Source organism: Equus asinus, chromosome 8 (genome assembly GCF_041296235.1).
Source record: "Equus asinus isolate D_3611 breed Donkey chromosome 8, EquAss-T2T_v2, whole genome shotgun sequence".
NCBI lineage: Eukaryota > Metazoa > Chordata > Mammalia > Perissodactyla > Equidae > Equus > Equus asinus.
Window position 1 is genome coordinate 33,742,413 of NC_091797.1, and position 21,792 is coordinate 33,764,204.

The 21,792-nt window shown below is 39.3% G+C and overlaps 1 protein-coding gene across 4 annotated transcripts in view; it reads left to right on the forward strand.

Annotated features, from left to right (window-relative positions):
* The first annotated feature begins 6,234 nt into the window (after positions 1-6,234).
* Positions 6,235-21,792, forward strand: part of LOC106836238 (class I histocompatibility antigen, Gogo-B*0103 alpha chain-like) — a 36,733-nt gene continuing 21,175 nt past the window's right edge. For 2 of the 4 annotated variants that reach the window (XM_070515296.1, XM_070515295.1), the window contains exons 1-6: positions 6,235-6,433; positions 6,780-7,046; positions 7,351-7,626; positions 8,253-8,528; positions 8,652-8,756; positions 9,201-9,233. In XM_070515296.1, the coding sequence (XP_070371397.1) occupies positions 6,250-6,433; positions 6,780-7,046; positions 7,351-7,626; positions 8,253-8,528; positions 8,652-8,756; positions 9,201-9,233 (1,141 nt within the window). In that variant the 5' untranslated portion in view covers positions 6,235-6,249. Of the gene's footprint in view, positions 6,434-6,779; positions 7,047-7,350; positions 7,627-8,252; positions 8,529-8,651; positions 8,757-9,200; positions 9,234-9,365; positions 9,412-9,576; positions 11,901-21,792 lie in introns of those variants that run through there. The other 2 variants (XM_070515297.1, XM_070515298.1) reach the window with 2 other exon arrangements.

The window sequence follows — 21,792 nt, forward strand, 5'->3', positions numbered from 1 at the left end:
ATGGGGGCCAGCCCTGTGGCCGAGTGTTTAAGTTCATGTGCTCCACTTCGGTGGCCCAGGGTTTCCCCGGTTCGGATCCTGGGCAACGACATGGCACCACTCATCAAGCCATGCTGAGGCAGCGTCCCACATGCCACAACTAGAAGGACCCACAACTAAAAATATACAGCTATGTACTGGGGGGATTTGGGGAGAAAAAGGAAAAATAAAATCTTAAAAAAAAAAAACTGGAATCAACCACAAACACATCAGTAGGAAAATAATAAAACTGTGGTATAATCCTGTCAATGCAAATAATCGATAACCAATCTATAGATAAGAAAGATAAAGTGATATTTAATGAGCTGAGGACAAGCCCAGAAGTGCTACCTCCGCCAGGGAAGAAAGCACTCTGGGGAAGCGTGGTTTACAGCTTGGTTATATACTGTTTCAGAACAAAGAACACACATCAAGCATAAGAGGAATACATCTTTTTCCCCAAAGTCACAAGGAGATGTTTTGCTGCAGTTTACCAGATAAACAGCAGGTCAATTTGACCTTGATTCTCTGGGGGGGGGGGGAAAAAAAGCTTATCTTCAAAGAAGTACTGGTATTGGCATCAGAGAAAGGGAGACATTTGTCCCTATCTTTAAAGAGTTCATTCTTTGCTTTGGGAAAATGTTTGAAGCAGATGTGCAATGCATGCTTGGGGGGGCCATACGTCAGGCTGCTATGGGAAAAACAAATTTTAGGCTGAATCAGATTTGTACCAGAATGGCTTCCTTACATACCACAATAAGTGAAAACTTATTATTCTTATTGTTTTCGTCAATCATAAAATGTAAACTTCACAGCAGTAAAAATGAGTGAACTATGCCTCACACAACAGGGATGATTCACCTACACATAACACTGAGTCACAGAAGTATCCATGCAGCATGAGTTCACTGTACAGGAAAGTTAAAAACAGGCAAAAATAGGGGCCAGTGCTGTGGCCGAGTGGTTAAGTTCGCACACTCCACTTCAGCGGCCCGGGGTTCATGGTTTGGGTCCTGGGTGTGGACCTACACACTGCTCATCAGGCCATGCTGTGGTGGTGTCCCACACAGAAGAACTAGAATGACCTGCAACTACGATATACAACTATGTACTGGGGTTTTGAGGAGGAAAAAAAAAAGAGGAAAGTTAGCAACAGACGTCAGCTCAGGGCCAATCTTCCTTAGAAAAAACAAAAAATAAAAAAAAGTCAAACTAAATAATATTTGGTTTGTGGATGTATATATACTTACTGTAAAATCTTCAGAGAGACTCAAGGGTATAGAAACAAGAGTCTCAGGATAGCAGTTACATCTGGGGGATGGGATTGGGGAGGCGCCCACGGTGGCTTCACAGGTTCTGTTTCTTATGCCAGTGGTGGGTGCCCAGGTATTTACTTGATCATAACTCTGTAAACTGACATTTTTCAAACTGGAGTTTGTGAATCATTCTAGGTTATTTTTTTTTGTAATGAAAAAGAAAATTACATACCAAAGTTCATTTCAAGAATCCTTAGTAAGAACTAGCCACATTGGAACAAAGTCACAGCCAATTGTTATGAGCCATCTTAGAAAGAAGGCCAGGGTGTCATAACAATAGCATTGGCTAGAAATAGGTCATTTGACCTTTTGCTCACTGGCATCTCTATAGACTTTCTGGCATACAATGTTCAATATGATGTGCAAGGTAATTGTACCTTGTGAAGGATTGGATATGTCACATTTATCTCACCTTCAACTGAATTAAACACATTTACGGAATGAAAAAGTATATTCTTGGTCAATATGAATTAAGCTGAAAAAAATGTAAGGAATAACCAGTGATGAAATAGCAAATGTGACTAAAAAACACAATAGAGCTGCTTAAAAAGATTGCTGAGTCACATAATAACAGTGCTTTTTAATTTTTATTTTATTTATTTATTTATTTATTTATTTATTTATTTTGAGGAAGATTAGCCCTGAGCTAACATCTGCTGCCATTCCTCCTCTTTTTGCTGAGAAAGACTGGCCCTGAGCTAACATCCATGCCCGTCTTCCTCTACTTTATATGTGGGACGCCTACCACAGCATGGCTTGCCAAGCAGTGCCATGTCCACACCTGGGATCCGAACTGGTGAACCCTGGGCCACTAAAGCGGAATGTGTGCACTTAACAGCTGTGTCACATTAACAGCTGGGCTCGCCCCATCAGTACTTTTTTAGAATCATGTTAGTGCCTAAATGACTGCTACCAAATCTCATTTAAAAACTTAGTGAAAGACGTTCAATTTATTATAGGATGTCATATGCATCCTATAAGAGATACATTTTTTCGGGAAAAACAATGTTCCCAAATTGGAATTAACCATTTCTTCCTAATGAATCACATCAATACTGTTGTCATAATAGGTGAGGAGACTGAGGCATGAGATTCTCATTTTTCTAGTTGCAAAGCAATTTCATGAGGCAAATTTGAAAATGAAGTTGAGTATGAAAATTGGCATTTTCGCTAATTTTGGGGGGTATTCTTAACAAACTAAATTTGAGACTTCTAAGGAAAAATAAAGATAGTTATTATTTTAAAGGAAGTATTGTTATGGCACCCAGGTCTTGGAAATATTTGATATAGCCACTATATGTTCTGAACATAGTTGTGATTTATTGAAGAGAATATTATTAATAAAACCATTTGCAGGAAAATCTAGAAATATTAATATATCCCACTTCTCTGTCTCAAACTTTTCACTATTACTTTCCAAAGAGAAATTTGAAGCATTTAAGAAAAATAATTGCATAAAAGAAGCATTTGATTTACAAAATCCTGAAATCGTATTTAATTTAAATTTTGGTTTTAACATGTATGTAAATTATTTGATATTCCTTTCTTCTAGAGGTGGAGTGTAATTCCTTCCTATTGAGTGTGGGCTGCTCTTAATGACTCACTGTTAACTGATGGAGTAAGGCTGATGGAATGACGTGAGACTCTGGGTCTAAGACAGAAAACACACTGCAGCTTCCATTTGGTTGCTCTCTCTCCCTCAGATCACTTGCTTTGGGTCAAAACAGCTACCTAGTCATTTGCCACATTATACAAAAATCTACATGTCTAGGAACTGGGACCTCCTGGGCCCATCCAGGAAGAAGACAAGGCTTCTTCCAACACTCAATGAGTGAGCCATGTTTCATGCGAATCCTCCAGCCCCAGTCAAGCCATCAGATGATGCAGCCCTGGCTGACAACTTGACTGCAACTTTGAGAGAGGCCACGAAACAGAAGTATTTAGGTAAACCTCTCCTGGATTCCTAACCTTCTGAAACACTGAACAGAGAACCCCTCCAGAACGTGCCTGGAATTTGACCTATAGAACTGTGAGAATACAAATGGTTGTTGTTTTAAGCCACTGTGTTTGTGGTTTTATGCAGCAAAAGAAAATTAATACACAGGCTCAACTGTGCAACAGATAAGCACAAAACCTTTTCTCATGGAAATGAACTTATGAACTGTCATGTACACTAGTGCATGAAATAAAATCGTTCCTAATTTGGGTTTTTTTTTCATTTTGTGATTTTTATGTGATGGAGTTAAACTTTAATACAATCAGATTTGTTATTCATTCATTCAACAACTAATTTAGTGCTCACTAGGTATCAGGACTGGCTCTACATGCTGGGGATACAGCTTTAACCAAAACAGCCCAAAGCCCCTCAGCTCATGGGCCTTACATTCTAGAGGCTTCTCTAGAGTGACATGGGAGCCACTGGAGCATTTTGAGTGAAGAAATGACACACCCTGATTTACATTAGTAGGATCACTGACCCTTGTGAGGAGAATAGTCCATGTGTGGCAGGTGAGGAGCTGAGAGGTGAGAGGGACAGAGAGCAGGGCTGGAGGGGCAGGGGTGAGGAAAAGAAGCAGAGGTAAAGAATTCTAAAGCAGTGGAATTCTCAGATTTAAGTCCATTGTTAGAGAGTTTTACAAGGGCTTAGCAGGATATTCTTTGCATCTAGTATTTACTACATTCTGGGGAGCTCCCTAAAAGTCAATTGCCTCTTTATGCTAATTCGGTTAAAGCAAATAATGCCAAGTGCCCCAAGAAAAAACATGCACATCCCTTAGGTGTTAATTCACAAACACAGGCGATGCATGAGCATTGGTGAAGGGCATTCTGACTGCACTGAATACTTGCAACTTTGAAGTGATTAAAGTTTGTACAGTCTGGCTGAAATGTACTGTATTCATGACACTTTCTTATTTTCTGTATTCTGGATGTTGTGGCATTTGTGGATGTGATAACTGGGGAGAGTCTGCCCCTCTCAGGGCTAGCCAACTCTCAGAGACAGTAAAGGGCGTGCCCAGGAACATGCCTTTCCTTTGCACTAAGCAATCCAGAGCCCATATTCTGAACCACCTCTTCTATCAGATTCTTACACTCCAGGAGTCAATATTCCTCTGCCCTGATTACCTAGAGCCAGATACCAGTCAGCTAGAGACCACCCCTACAACCCAGAGCCCACCAAAGACATTATTCAAACTAGTCAATTCTAAGATGTTTCCCCAGCCCCACCTTGCCTTTTTCAAGGAAAACACAATAGGGGCTCTGAGTCATGCTTTCCTCTCCTTCTGCCTCTTGCCCACCTTGGTGCTTCCTCATGTGGCCCTGTGTGGTGTTCCCTGCCCCCTCCTCTTAGGAAATGTAAGAAATAGAAAATCTTTCAATGGCATTAGCCTCTGCCACTGTGACTCAGTCACCTTTATAAATCAAGGGCCGGGCAGAGATCACACACAGTAACAAATAGTGCCTCCATGTGCTTCCTGGTACTGAGGATATGTGGGGACTCACATAGGCAAACCCAGGGCTATGGAATGAAGACCATTTTAAAATACAAAAACCTGGAGTCACAGTTTGGGAAAGCAAAAATTATGAGCTTTGGTTACTTTAGGGCTGTTTAGGCACATTTACATATGAAGGGTAAAATCACTGCTTTTACAGATAAGATCCCTCATCATTCAGGGGTTATCAAGATTGTGTTACCCAATAGCCAAGACTTGGAAGCAACCTAGGTGCCCATCAAGGGACGAATGGATAAAGAAGATGTGATATATATATACACAATGGAATACTACTCAGCCATAAGAAATGATGAAATCCTGCCATTTGTGACAACATGGATAGACCTTGAGGGTATTATGCTGAGTGAAATAAGTCAGAGGGAGAAAGTCAAATACCATGTGATGTCACTCACAAGTAGAAGATAAAAACAATGATAAATAAACACATAGCAACAGAGATTGGATTGGTGGTTACCAGAGGGGAAGAGGGGAGGGAGGGGTGGACGGGGTGATTGGGATCATGTGTGTGGTGATGGATTGTAATTAGTCTTTGAGTGGTGAACATGTTGCAATCTACACAGAATTCGAAATACATTATGATGTACACGTGAAATTTATATAATGTTAATAACCAACGTTACTGCAATAAAAAAATTAAGAAAAAAGATTTTTTTTTTTTTAGGAAGATTAGCCCTGAGCTAACATCTGCTGCCAATCCTCCTCTTTTTGCTGAGAAAGACTGGCCCTGAGCTAACATTCGTGCCCATCTTCCTCTACTTAATATGTGGGACGCCTACCACAGCATGGCTTGTCACGCGGTGCCATGTCCGAACCGGGATCCGAACCCGCAAATCCCGGGCCGCCCAAGTAGAACGTGGGAACTTCACCGCACCGCCTGGTTGGCCCCATTATGTTACCACTGTAGTTAAAAAAAAAAAAAAAAAGAAAGAAAGAAAAAGAAAACTGGTCTCTGAGAATCTCTACATGGTGCCCTCAGGCACAACTGCCCCAGGTTTAAAGAGGAAACCAATGTTTCTTCACCCACTTTCCCAAGGCCAGCTCACTCTCTGCACCATATTCCCTGGGGGTAAGTTTTCTTCTAGAAAAGTCCTGGGGCAGAGTTAAGGAGTAGGAGTCAGCTCAGGTAGAGGGAATCCAGGAAGAGGAGGAAAAGGGCTGAGCCCAGCCTGGGAGTGTTTCTTCCTGGTTTCCTCAGACAGCCCTTGGGCCAGGACTCAGGGTGACAGTGTGACAAAAAGCGTTTGGTGCAGGAGAAGAGGGGTCAGGACGAAATTCCAGGTCCCTGGGAGTGGCTCTCAGGTCCTGAAGACAGTGTGTCAGGTTGGGGAGTAAAGCACTCCCCATCTCCCTAGAGTTTCACTTCTCTCTCTCAACTTGTGTCAGGTCCCTCTTCCTGGATACACATGACGCTGTCCCAGGTCTCAGTCCCATTGGTTTCTAAGAGCGTCACTGCGATTCTGGGTTATAAACTCCTCACCAACCAGTCGAACTCAGATTCTCCCCAGACCCGGAGGATGCGGCTCATGGGGCCCCCAACCTTCCTCCTGCTGCTCTCAGGGGTTCTGGTCCTGACCCGGACTTGGGCAGGTGAGTCTGGGGTCTGGAGGGAAACAACCTCTGCGGGAGCTGGGGGGGAAGAGGGGACACAGCCAGGGGATCGTCTGGTGGGAGCGCAGGAACCCCGGGGAAGGCGCGTCTCTGCACCTCCCCGGCCCAGACCCCTTCCCCTACCTTGTCCCCGCCCCGTCCTGACCCCTCTCTTTCCCTCCCAGTCTCCCGGCCCCTCCTCTCACCCACTCGGGCCTCCCACTGCCCCTTTTCTGTTTCACGACCCCCTTGCTCCTTCCTCCTCTCCGGGCCCCATCACCCTCGGACCCGGGAACCCGCGCCGGGAGGAGGGTTCAGACAGGTCTCAGCCCCTCCCCGCCCTCAGGCTTCCACTCGCTGAGATATTTCCACACCGTCGTGTCCCGGGCCGGCCGTGAGGACCTCTACGTCTCGGTCGGCTACTTGGATGACACGCAGTTCATGCGGTTCGACAGCGAGGCTGCGAGTCAGAGAGTGGAGCCGCGGGCGCCGTGGATGGAGCAGGAGGGGCCACAATTTTGGGAAGAGCAGACCAAGATTGCCAAGGAACACGCACATGATTCCAAATCTAATTTACGCTGGGTTCTGGGCTACTACAACCAGAGCGAGTCCGGTGAGTAACCCCGGGCCCAGATCTCAGGTCAGGAGTTCCTGCATCCCCCTTGGACGAGCCGAGGTCTCCAGGTTCTGCATCCCCACCTTGGACGAGCTGGAGTTTCCAGGTCCGAGATTTACCCTTAGGCCAAGAGACCTTCCAGGTCCCTCGACGCAGGAACAGCCTGCCGGGATTCACTAGGATTTTATTTTCAGTTTGGGGGGAGCAGGCTCTGACCAAACACCGCCGGTGGGTCTAGCGCGGGAGTGAAGCTAGGTGGGTGGGGCTGAGCGGGCTAGGCTGACCGCGGGGACCTGGCCAGGGCCCCATACGTTCCAGTGGACGTCTGGCTGCGACGTAGGCCCAGATGGGCGACTCCTCCGCGGTTTTGAGCAGTTTGCCTACGACGGCGCTGACTACATCGCTCTGAACGAGGACCTGCGCTCCTGGACCGCGATGGACACGGCAGCGCAGATAACCCAGCGCGAGTGGGAGGCGGGCGGACTTGCCGACCACTACCGGCTGTTCCTGGAGGAGGACTGCGTGGAGCGGCTCTTCAGTTACCTGGAGAAGGGGAAGGAGGTGCTGCAGCGGACGGGTACGAGGGGCCGCGGAGCACCTCCCCTTCTCCCTCAGGCTGGAGCTGTACCTCCAGCTGGCCCAACCAAAAAGCGAGAAAAATGGGATTGACACCAGAATTCTTCCCGCCCCCACCTTGGATCCTGAGAGTGAGGAGATCGCCTGGGTTTTCAGATCCTGTGCCAGAAAATGACTAGCCCAGAGGGCCCAAGCTTTTCTCAGGGCCTTTAAGGGATCCAGTCTCTCTGGAGATCTCTGAAATAACTTCATAGCGGATTTCTTTGACCCTGGCCTTGATGACTTGCTCTCTCCCACCTTGTTCTCTGCCCCAAGCCCAACTTCTTTGCAGGTCTGACTCCAGATTTTTTTGAGTCACTCAGCCTCCACTCAGGTCAGGACCAGAAGTCCTTGTTGTCCCACACAGAGCCTCGTGCCCAGGCTGTCTTACCCTGATTCTAGAACTTTCCAAAGGATAGGAGGTTATCCCAGATTCCTAGAGTCCAGGCTGGTGTCTGAGTTTTGCACTCTTTCCCACTCCCTCATCCCAGCTCTCTTTTCCATTCTCAGGATGGCCACATGAGCGCTGCTTCAGAGGATCTTGAGAGGTAATGCAAAGTTCCCAAATTTTCTCACCCTTCTCCTCAGATTCCCCAAAGACACATGTGACTCTCCACCCCATCTCTGACCGTGAGGTCACCCTGAGGTGCTGGGCCCTGGGCTTCTACCCTGCGGAGATCACCCTGACCTGGCAGCGTGATGGGGAGGACCTGACCCAGGACACGGAGTTTGTGGAGACCAGGCCTGCAGGGGACGGGACCTTCCAGAAGTGGGCGGCTGTGGTGGTGCCTTCTGGAGAGGAGCAGAGATACACGTGCCATGTGCAGCATGAGGGGCTACCTGAGCCCATCACCTGGAGATGGGGTAAGGAGGGAGCCGTGGGCTCAGAGTCTCTTCTCAGGGAAATCAGGAGCCCTTCTGGAGACCTTCAGCAGGGTCAGGGCTGAGAGCTGGGGTCAGGGCCTTCACCTTCCCTTCCCTTCCCAGAGCCGCCTCTTGAGTCCCCCATCCTCATTGTGGGCGTCATTGCTGGCCTGGGTCTCCTTGGAGCTGTGGTGGCTGGAGCTGTGATCTGGAGGAAGAAGCACTCAGGTAGGGGACGGGTGGGGTCTGAGTTTTCTTGCCCCCCCCCCCCCCCGCCCCGGGTGTTTCAAGCCCAGGTAGAAGTTTGTCCTGCCTCATTAATGGGAAGTCCCATCCATAGGCACATGTGCTTTCCTAGTCTGGGGCTGACACTGTTTAGTAAAGCACATGTGAAAATGAAGGACAGATTTATCACCTTGATGAGTCTGGTGATGGGGACCTGACTCCCAGCAGTCACAGGTCAAAGGGGAAGGTTGTTGGTGAGGACAGACGTCCAGGAGGGCAGTTGGTCCAGTCCCCACACATGTACTGTTGCTAGCTTTCCTGATCCTCCCTTAGGTCTGTAATCACAGTTCTGGAAACTTCTCTGGTGTCCAGGACTAGGTGATTCCTTTAGGACCTCATGGCCCTGCCTTGCTTCCTGGCTTCTCACAGAATGTTTTCTTCCCACAGGTGGAAAAAGAGGGAGCTACACTCAGTCTACAAGTAAGTATGGACAGGGGGTGATCCCTGAGATAGTGTAGACAGGAGCCCATGGGGGAGCTCACCCACCCAGAGTTCCTCCTTTAGTCTCATCTCCTGTGGGCTCTGACCCCATCCTGTTCTGTTCTACCCCAGGCAGTGACAGTGCCCAGAGCCCTGTCTGATGTGTCTCTCATGGCAGGTGAGACTCTGGAGGGCTTGAAGTGGCAGAGGGGTTGGGGCAGAGGGGACAAATCTGGGTTATGGGGATTGTCTGGATTTAGACATGAGTGAGCAGAGGGTTGTTCAGAATGTCACCACTTACAGTGACTGACTTGAATTTGTTCTTGATTGTTTTGTTCTGTAGTGTGAGCCTTTTTGGAAACTAAGTGATGCAAGATGTGTTCACACCCTCCCTCGGTGACTTCAAGAACCCTGACTTCTCTTTCTGCAGATGGCATCTGAATGTGTCTGCGTTCCTATTAGCATAATGTGAAGAGGTAGGGAGACTAGCCCACTCTTGCCCACCGGGACCCCCACCCCACACACACCATCATGTGATAGTACCGTGGATATATGTATATGCTCAAACTTGTTAAATTGTATATATTAAATATTTGCAGTTATTTTTATATCAGTTATATCTCAATAAAACTGTTTAAAAAATAATTTCATTTTTCATGTTTTGAAACTGTTTCCTCATTTAACCACTGCCATTTAAGATCATATGTTAGATTGAAAAAGTTTTTATTTATTTTATTTTTTAGAGTAAATGATTCACTTTACTTTCTGATAAAATGTAATGTTAATTTAAAATCTTAGTGTGAGCAGTTCAACATTCAATTAATTATGTGCAATCCTATCTGACAGAAGCTGTATGTGTACAAAAAAATTTAGGGAATGTCAACAAAAAGTAAATGCCATCTTGAGTTCCTAAATTACAAACTAAGAAAATTCTATAAAGCATAACAATCTTGCTATGCTAAACTAACTCACAGTAGAATGAATGACATCTGGGTTCAGGCTTTTGTGTGGACATGTTTTCAGCTCCTTTCAGTAAATAGCAAGAAGCACAGTTGCTGAATTGTATGATAAGAGTATGTTTAGTTTTATGTGAAACCACCAAGCCGCCTTCCAAAGTGGCTGTATCATTTTGCATTCCCATCAGCAATGAATGAGATTTGCTAATGTTCCACATCCTTTCAGCATTTGGTGTTTCAGTGTTCTGGGTTTTGGCTATTCTAGTAGGTGTGTTTGGTATCTCGTTGTTTTAATTTGCACTTCCCTGATGACTTATGATGTGGGGCATCTTTTCATATGCTTATCTGCCTTATATATCTTCTTTGGTGAAGTGTCTGTTAAGGTCTTTGGACCATATTTTAATCAGGTTGTTCGTTTTCTTATTGTTGAGTTTTAAGTTCTTTGTATATTTTGGATAACAATCCTTTGCCAGTTTTGTGTTTTGCAAATATTTTCTCCCAGTCTGTGGCTTGTCTTTTCATTCTCTTGAGCATTGCTACAGTATAAAATTTAGATCATATAGATAATTTTAAAAATATAGTAGCCTAACTATTTATAAAATAACTGCTCAATAGAAGGCTATATTTAGAACAAGTTTCCCACCTTACAGTAAATCTGTAATTGGTAAAGTACTTATTTCACATACAAATAAAAATCTGGTGCTGTTTTCCTCTACCCACAGAGAGCAGTGATAAATAGGTGTCCTTCATATAGAGCTCAGATATGTGATTAGTTGCTGAGTTTAAGAAAATCCTACTCCTGAAGTAAGTTTGTCACATTTTTTTCATTGAAATGGGGTTTGTTCCAAAGGTAATAACAACAGAGCTATTGTTAACAATGATGGATGGACTGAATTTTTTTAAAGCAATAGCAGACCCTTCATTTCGTTTTTCTAATGTTGCCCTGTCCACATGCCACTGTTTAAATTTAAATCAATTAAAATGGAGTAAAATTTAAAATTTTGTTCCTCCATTGCACTAGCCATATTTCAAGTACTCAAAAGGCACATGTGGCCAGTAGCTACCATAATGAACAGTGCAGATACAGAACATTTCTATCATGGCAGAAGGGGCTTTTGGACAGCAGTATTCCCATGGATTCTCGTTTCATAGACAGAATAACTGAGGATAATTATGAGACGATGACAACTTAGAGTTCCAATTCCCATTCATGGTCTCTTTTGTGATGAGTGAGGGTCCATCTCCTTTGTAAGTAAAGGTAAATTATTCCAACTAGACGTAAATAGTTAACATTACTTTTAATGGTTTTACACTGTAAATTACAACCAATAGAGATATGCATGAATTGTGTCTGCACTCTAACAAGAAGTTTTAAAGGGAAATCCAGGTAACAAAACCAAGAGTTAGGAAAAAAACCATTACCACTCAGAAATTTCCTTACCAATTCCCATAGCAATAACAATCCTCTTGGTCATGTTCAGGCTTTTCTTTAGAGTTTTACCTCTATGTATGCATCTTTAAACACTATAGATTATTTTGAACTTTATATAAATCAAAAATTGTTCATACAAATGGAATCTTGCTATATGTTTTCTTTTGAGACCTTATTTTAGTTCAATAGTATGTTTGCTAAATTGTTATAAGTATCTGTAGACTGTTCATCTTCATTGTTATATAGCATTCCACTGAATAAATCATACTTTAAATTATTTGTTCTATTGTTTGTGGGAATTTGATTTGCTTTTTGTTTTTAGAAATTATGAACAACGCTGCTGTAAGCATTCACATACATGTATGCTGGCACACATGAGCAGATATCTGTCAAAATTATATGCTTAGGAGTGGAATTACTCACGTACATGCATAATATCCAACCTAAATAGATAAAGCCACCCTGCTATCCAAAGTGGCTGTACCAGTTTACACAACAGTTAGTGGTGCATGGTAGCTCTTGATGCTCCATATTCTCAGCAAAGCTTAGCATAATCAGTCATTTGTTTAATTTTTTTCATTTCTGTGCTTTTTTCTGTTTTTTTTCTAATTTTTAATTTTGCAAAATATACATGACAAAATTTGCAATTTTAACCATTTTTAAGTGTTCCATTTAGTGGCATTATGTACATTCATATTGTGGTGCAGCCACCAACACCATCCATCTCCAAAACTCTTTTCATCTTGCAAAACTGAAACTCTTTACCTTTTAAACAGTAACTCCCCATGCCTCCCTTCCCCCAGCCCTTGGCAACCACCTTTCCACTTTCTATCTCTGTGATGTGAATTGTCAGTACCTGATATGAGTAGACTAATATAATGTTTGTCTTTCTGTGGCTGGCTTATTTCACTTGGCATAATCTTCTCATGTTTTATCCATGTTGTAGCACATGTCAGAATTTTCTTCCTTTTTAAGGCTGAATAATATCCCATTATATACAAACATATATATACACACCATATTTTGCTTATCTGTTCATCAGTTGCTGGACAATTGGGTTGCTTCACAATTGGGTTGCTTTCTCCTTTTGGCTATTGTAAATAACACTGCTATGAACATAGGTTTATAAATATCTGTTTGTATCCCTGCTTTCAGTTCTTTTGGGTATATTCCCACAAGTAGAATTGCTGGATCATATAGTCATTCTATGTTTAGCTTTTTGAGAAATAACCATACTGTTTTCCATAATGGCTGCACCACTTTACATTCCCATCAACAGTGTGCAAGGGTTCCAATTTTACCACTTTCTTGCCAAGACTTGTTCATTTCTGTTTGCTTTTTATTTTGTAATAGCCATCCTAATGGTTGTAAAGTGGTATCTCGTTGTAGTTTGGATTTGCATTTCCCTAATGATTAGTGATGTTGAGCATCTTTTCATATGCTTATTGACCACTGTATATCTTCTGTGGAGAAATATCTATTAAAGTCCTCTGTCCATTTTTTAAACAGGTTGTTTGTCTTTTTGTTTTTGAGTTTTGGTTGTCTATGTATTCTGGATCCTAATCCCTTATCAACTATGTGATTTGGAAATATTTTCTCCCATCAGTGGCTTGCCTTTTCACTATGTTGACAATGTATTTTGATAAAAATTTGTCTATTTTTTCTTTTGTTGCCTGTGCCTTTCGTGTCTAATGATCCAAGAAATCATCATCTAATCCAATGTCATGAAGCTTTGCTCCTAAGTTTTCTTCTAAGAAATTTATAGTTTTAGGTCCTTTGATCCATTGTGAGTTTATTTTTTGTATACAGTATTAGATAAGGGTCCAATTTCATTCTTTTGTATGTGGATATCCAGTTTTCCCAGCACCATTTGTTGAAAAGACTGTTCTTTCTCCATGAATGAAGGATCTTGGGACCCTTGTCAAAAATCATTTGACCATATCTGCAAAGATTCATTTCTAGGCTCTCTATTCTATTCCATCAGTCATATGTCTGCCTTTATGCAATTACTACACTGTGTTGATTACTTAGCTTTGTAGTAAACTTTGAAATCAGGAAATGCGAGTTCTCTAACTTTGTTCTTTTTCAAGATTGTTTTCAATATTTGGAGGTCCCTTGAAGTTCCATATGAATTTTAGGATGGGTTTTTTTTTCACTGCTGCCAAAAACAGCACTGGGATTTTGATGCAATGGTGTTGAATCTGTAGATTGCTTTGGGCAGTGTTGATATCTTAACTTTTTCTTTTTTTTGAGGAAGATTAGCCCTGAGCTAACATCTGCTGCCAATCCTCCTCTTTTTGCTTAGGAAAACTGGCCCTGAGCTAACATCCATGCCCATCTTCCTCCACTTTTTTTTCTTATATGTGGGACGCCTACCACAGCATGGCTTGCCAAGTGGTGCCATGTCTGCACCCGGGATCCAAACTGGAGAACTCCAGCCACCGAAGCGGAATGTGCAAACTTAACCACTGTGCCACCAGGCTTCCCTGATATCTTAACATTTTTAAGTCTTCTAATCCATGAACACAAGATGTCTTTCCATTTATTTATATCTTCTTTAATTGCTTTAGTCAACATTTTTTTTTTGTTTCAGTAAATGTGCATGTCTTTTAACTGCTGTTCAAGTTAATACGCAAGTATTTTATTCTTTTTAATGCTGTTATAAATAGAATTGCTTTCTTAACTTCCTTTTCAGATTGTTCATTGTTAGTGTATAGAAATGAAAATTATTTTTGTGTGATCTTTATACTGTGAAACTTTGCTGAATTTGTTTATTCGTTCTAACAAGTTTGTGTGGAATCCTTAGGGATTTCTACATATAAGATTATATCATCTGGGAACAGAAATAATTTTACTTCTTTCATTCTGATTTGGATGCATTGTATATCTTTTCCTTGTCTAATTGTTTTGGCTAGAGCTTCCAAAACTTTGTTGAAGAAAAGTGGCAAAAGTGCGTACTCTTGTCTTTCTTCTGATCATAGAGGAAAAGCTTTCTGTCTTTTCACATTTAGTATGAAGTTAGCGGTAGGGTATTCATCTATAGCTTTTATTGTGTTGAGATAGTTTCCTTCTATTCCTATTTGCTGAGTGTTTTTATAATGAAAGTGTGATGAATTTTGTCAAATGCTTTTTTCTGCATCAAGAGAGATGATTATTTTTCCCCCTTCATTTGGTTAACATGATATATTACATTGATTGTTGAACCATGTTGTTGAACATGCATTGATTGTTCTCATATGTTGAACCACACTTGCATTCCAAGAATAAATCTCAGTTTGTCATGGTGATGCTGCTGAATTCAGCTTGCTATTTGAATTTAGTTTGAATTCAGTTTTGTTGAGGACACTTATGTCAATATTCATAAAGGATATTGCTCTGTAGTTTTATTTTCTTGTGTTGTCTTTGTCTTTGGTATCAGGACAATGCTGGCCTCATAAAATGAGATTGGAAGTATTCCAATCTTGATTTTTCAATTTTTTGGAAGAGTTTCAGAAGGAGTGGTGTTAGTTCTTTAAATGTTTGGTAGAATGACAGTGAAGCCATCAGATTCAGGGGATGGTTTTTTTGATTACTGATTCAATATCCTACTGGTTATGGGTTTATTCAGATATTCTGTTTTTTCATGATTCAGTCTTGGTAGGGTTTTTGGCTTTTAGAATTTGTTCATTTCATCTATGTTATCCAATTTAATGATATATAATTGTTTCTAGTACTTGATAGTCATTTACTTATCCTTACTTTCATTTCTGATTTTAGTAATTTTATTAGTCTTGTCTCTTTTTGTCTTAGTCAATCCAGCTAAATGTTTGTCAATTTTGTTGATCGTTTCAAAGAACTGACTTTTGGCTTCGTTGATTTTCTCTATTTTTCTATTCTTTATATTATTTATCTCTGCTCTAATCCTTTTTATTTCCTTCCTTCTTCAAGCTTTGGGCTTAGTTTGTTCTTTTTCTAGTTCATTAGGTTTAGAGTTCAGTTGTGATTTGAGATCTTTCTTCTTTTTTAATGTAAGCATATGCAGCTATAAATTTCCCCCTTAGCACTGCTTTCACTGCTTCCCATAAGTTTTTGGTACGTAGTGTTTTCATTTCCATTTGTCTCTAAATATTTTCTAATTTCCCTTGTGATTTCTTTTGACACATTGGATGTGTAAGAATGTGTTGTTTAATTTCCACAAACTTGTGAACTTTCCAGTTTTCCTTCAGTTATTGACTTCTACCTTCATCCCATATTGGTCAGAGAAGATAGTTTGTGTGATATCTATCTTTTCAAATCTATTGAGACTTAACTGGTAGCCTAATATGTGTTCTATGCTGGAGAATGTCAAGGTGTACTTGAGAGAATGCACATTTTGTTATTTTTGGTTAGAGTACATTGTGTATATCTGTTATATCTACTTGGATTATTGTGTTGCTCAGGTCTTCTATTTCCCTACTTATCTTCTGTCTGGTTGTTCTATTCATTGAGAGTGGAGTGTTGAAGCCTCCAACTATTATTGTAGAACTATTTCTTCCTTCAATCTGTCAATTTTTGCTTCATCTATTTTGATGATCTGTTATTAGGTATGTAAATGTTTATAATTATTCTATCTTCTTTTATTGAAGCTTTTATTAATATATAATGTTCTCTATCTCTTGTAACTTTTTCTGATTTAAAGTCTATTTTGATTTCTATTACTATAACCATCCATTCTCCCATTAGTTACTATTTGCTTGGAATATCTTTTTCCATCCATTCACTTTCAACCTATTTGTGTCTTTGGATCTAAAGTGAGTGTCTTGTAGACAGGATATAGTTGGGTCATTTTTTTAATTGCATTCTACCGGTTTCTGTCTTTGATTGGAAAGTTCAATTCATTTAAATTTAAAGTAGTTACTGATAAGAAGGGACTTACTTCTGTCATTTTGCTATTTGATTTCTATATGTCTTATTCCTTTTTCTATACCCTCATTTCCTGCGTTACTCTTTTTTTGTGTTGAGCTGATTTTTTTTCTGCAGTGCAACTTTTAGATTCCTTTCACATTTCCTTTTGTGTATATTCTATATCTCTTTGTGTTTACCATGGGGATTACATTTAACATCCTAAAATTAAAGCATTGTATTTTGAATTTATACGAGCTTAACTTCAACAGCATATAAAAATCCTGCTCTTACCTAGCTCTTATCTTTCCCACCTTTCAGTTATTGGTGTCATAATATTAAATATTTATACATCGTATGTCCAAATTCATAGACTAATAATTTTTAATGAATTAGTCTCTTAAATCACATAGAAAACCAAATGTGAAATTACAAATAGAAGTTACAATAATACCAGCTTTTAAATTGTCCATGTGTTGACCTTTACCTTGAATCTTTATTTTTCATACAGCTTTGAGTTACTCCCTAGTGTCGTTTTATTTCAACCTGCAGGACTACTGTTAGCATTTTTGGCAGGGCAGGTCTAGTAGTAATGAACTCCCTCAGATTTTGTTTATCTGTAAATATCTTAAGTTTTCTCTTATTTTTAAAGGACACATTCACTAGATATAGGATTCTTGGTTGAAAGTTTTTATCCTCCAGCACTTTGAATATATCATTCTACTGTCTCCTGTCCTCCAAGGTTTCTGATGAGAAATCTGCTGATAAATTATTGGGAAGCCCTTGTTTGTGACAAGTCACTTTTCTCTTGCTGCATTCAAGATTCTCTCTTTGGCTTTCTACAGTTTGCTTATAATGTGTCTCACTATGGGTCTCTTTGAATTTATCCTACCTGGAATTTGTTGAGCTACTTGGATGTTTATATCCATGTCTTTCTTCAAATTTGGGATTTTTTGATCACTTTTTTCCTCAAATAAACTCTCTGCCCCTTTCTCTCTCTCTTCTCCTTCTGGGACTCCCAAAATGTGAATATTGATCCATATGATAGTGTCCCACAGGTCTCTTAGGCTCTTTTTACTTTTCTCCAATGTTCTTTCTTTCTGTCACTCAGACACAATAATTTTAAATGTCCTATCTTCAAGTTCGCTGATTCTTTCTTCTCCCTCAGCAAAACTGCTTTTGAATCACGCTAAGAAATTTTCTTTTCACTACAAACTACAAATCTTTTTGTAATTTTGAGCTTTAGAAATGTTGAGGGGTAAAAGGGAGTTCATATTTATGTTTTCTATCTCTTTATTGATATTTCTGTTTTGTTCAAATGTCCGTCTATGGACTTTAAACACATCTTCTTTCAAGTCTTTGAGTCTTTTTTTGTCTGGTGAGAATGCTTAAGATATATGCTCAGCAAATTTCAAGTATATAATACTGTACTATTAACTATAGTCATCATGCTATACATTAGATCCTCAGCTCATTTTTATTTTATGACTGAAAGTTTATAACCTTTGACCTATATTTCCCTAATTTTCCCTTCCCCCAGTTCCAAACCCCTGTAAAATACCATTCTACTCTGTTTCTATCATCAGTTTTTTTGTTTTTGTTTTTGTTTTTTTAGGTTCCATATATAAATGATACCATATAATATTCTTCTTTCTCTGTCTGGCTTATTTCACTTAGCATAATGCCCTCCAGATTTATTCACATTATCACAAATAGCAGTATTTCCTTCTTTTTTATGGCTGGATAATATCCTATATATACATATACATATATGTACACACATATATATATATATCTCCACTCTATACGTATATACACATATATATAGTATATATATAATATATATCACAATTTTTTATCCATTCATCTACTGATGGACACCACTTAGGTTGTTTCCATACCTTGCCTATTGCAAATAATGCTGCAATGAACATGGTAGTGCAGATATCACTTTGAGAAATGGATTTTGTTTCCTTTGATATGTACCCTGGAGTGGTATTGCTGGATCATATGGTAGTTCCATTTAAAAAGTTTTCAGGAACTGCCATACTGTTTTTCATAATGGATGTACTACTTTATATTTCTAACAACAGTGTACAAAGATTCCCTTTTCTCCACACCCTTGCCAACATTTGTTATCTCTTGTCTTTTTGATAATAGCCATCCTAATAGGTGTGAGATGATATCTCATTGTGGTTTTGATTTGAATTTTCCTGATGATTAGTGATGTTGAGCACCTTTTCATGTACGTACTGACAATTTGTAAGGCTTTTTTAGAAAAATTTCTATTCAGATCATTGCCTTTATTTTAATTGGATTATTTGTTTTTTTCCTATTGATTTGTATGTATTACTTATATATTTTGGATATTAATCTCTTATCAGATATATGGGTTGCAAATATTTTCTCCCATCCCATAGGTTGCCTTTACATTTTATTTATGGTTTCCTTGTTGCTGTGTAGAAGCTTTTCAGTTGATGTAGTCGCTCTTGTTTATTTTAACTTTTGTGTCTTGTGTTTTTGGTTTCATATCCCAAAAGTCATTGCCAATACCAACGACAAGGAACTTTTTCCATATATTTTCTTCTAGGAGTTTTATGGATTCACTTCTTACGTTTATGTCTTCAATCTCTTTTAAGTTAATTTTTGTGAGCGGTGTGAGCTAGGGAGGTAGTGTCATTCTTTTGCATGTAGATATCCAGTTTTCCCAAGACCGCTTATTGAAGAGACTATTGTTTTCCTGTTGTGTGTTGTTGGTACCTTTGCCAAAGATTAATTGACTGTATTTGCAGGGTTTATTTCTGGTTTCTCTTCTGTTCCATTGTTCTATATGCCTATTTTCATACCAGTACCATACTGTTTTATTACGAATTTGTAATATTGTTTGAAATCCAAAAGTCTGATGCCTCCAGCTTTGTTGTTCTTCCTCAAGATGTTTTTGGATGTTCAGAATCTTTTGTGGTTCCATATGAATTTTAGGATCAATTTTTCTGTTTCTTTGAAAACTGCCTTTGGAATTTTGATAGAGATTGCATTGAATCTGTAGATCAATTTGGATAGTATGACTATTTTAACAATATTTATTCTTTCAATCCAAGAACATGGGATAGCTTTCCATTTATTTGTCTCTTTTTAAATGTTTTTCATCAGTGTCTTATAGTTTTTAGTGTGCATATCTTTCACTTGGTTAAATTTATTCCTAAGTATGTTATTGTTTTTGCTGCTATTGTAAATGGAGTTGCTTTCCTAGTTTCTCTTTCAGATAATTTCGTGGTTAGAGTGTAGAAACACAACTGATTTTTGTATATTGATTTTGTATCCTTCAACTTTACTAAATTTGTTATTAGTTCTAAAGTTTTTTATTAGAATCCCCAGGATTTTCTATATATAAGATTATGTCATAGCCAAGATATGCAAACAGCCTAGGTGTCTGAAAATGGATAAATGGATAAAGAAAATGGCATATATAAGTATCATACACACACACACACACACACACACACACACATACACACTCACACATTGGAATATAATTCAGCCATAAAAAAGAATGAAATCTTTCCATTTGTAACAACATGGATGGAATTTGAGGATATTATGCTAAATTAAATATGTCAGACAAAGACAAATACTGTATGTTCTCACTAATGTGTGGAATCTAAAAACAAACAAAACAAAAACCAAAAACTAAGCTCATAGATACAGTGAACAGATTGTTGGCTGCCAGAGGTGGGGGATGGGGAGTGAAATGGGTGAAGGGGGTCAAAAGGTACAAATTTCCGGTTATAAAATAAATAAGCCATAGGATGTAGTTGTACAGCATGGTGACTATAGTTGACTATACTGTATTTTATATTTGAAAGTTGCTAAGAGATTAAATCTTAAAAAAAATATTATGTCATTTGCAAATAGAGACAATTTCTCTTCTTCCTTTCCAATCTGGATGCCTTTTATTTCTTTTTCTTGCTTAAGTGCTCTGGCTAAGACTTCCAGTACTATGTTGAATAGAAGTGGTAAGAGTGAGCATCTATGTCTTGTTCCTGATCTTACAGGAAAGGCTTTTAGCTTTTCACCATTGAGTATGATGTTAGCTGTCAGCTTGTACTATATGGCTTTATTATGTTGAGATACATTCCTTCTATACCAAATTTTGCAAGTTTTATCATGAAATGATGTTGAATTTTGTCAAATGCTTTTTCTGCATCTATTGAAGTGATCATATTATTTTTATCCTTCTTTCTGTTAATGTGGTGTATCACATTTATTAATTTGTGTATGTTGAACCATCTTTGGATTCCAGGGATAAATTCCACTTGATCATGGTGTATTATCCTTTTAAATAGCTCTTGAATACATATTGCTAGTATTTTGTTGAGGATTTTTGCATCTATCTTCACCAGGGATATTGAACTGTAATTTTCTTTTCTTGTAGTGTCCTCATCTGGCTTTGGTATCAGGGTAATGCTGGCCTTGTAAAATGAGGTTAGAAATGTTCCTTGCTCTTCATTTTTTTGAAGAGTTTGAGAAAGATTGGCCTTAATTCTTCTTCTTTAAATGTCTGGTAGAATTCACCAGTGAGGCCAGCTGGTCCTGGGCTTTTCTTTGCTGGGAGATTTTTGATTACTGATTCAATCTCCTTCCTAGTAACTGATCTGTTCAGGTTTCCTATTTCTTCATGATTTAGACTTGGTAAGCCATATGCTTCTAGGAATTTATCCAATATTTCTAGGTTATCTAATTTTTTGGCATATAATTGTTCATAGTAGAGTCTTATGATCCTATGTACTTCTGTGGTATCAGTTGTAATATCTCCTCTTTTGTTTATAATTTTATTTATTTGTCATCTCTTTCTTTCCTTAGTGAAGCTAAAGGTTTGTCAATTTTGTTTATCTTAACTTAGTTTCATCAATCTTTTCTATTGTGTTTTTAGTTGCTATTTCATTTATTTACACTCTGATATTATTTTCTTTCTTCTACTAACTTTGAGCTTAGTTTGTTCTCCTTTTTCTAGTTCCTTGAGGTGTAATCTTAGGTTATTTATTTGTAATATTTCTTAATGTAGGCATTTATTGCTATCAAATTTCCTCTTATAACTACTTCTGCTGCATCCTATAAGACTTGGTATGTTCTGTTTCCTTTTTTGGTTATCTCAAGAAATTTTTTTATTTCTCTTTTGATTTAGCCTTTGATCTATGGTTGTTCTGGAGTGCGGTGTTTAATTTCCACATTTGTGAATTTTACAACTTTCCTCCTGTTACTGGTTTCTAGTTTGATATCACTGTGATTGAAAAAGATACTTATATGATTTTTA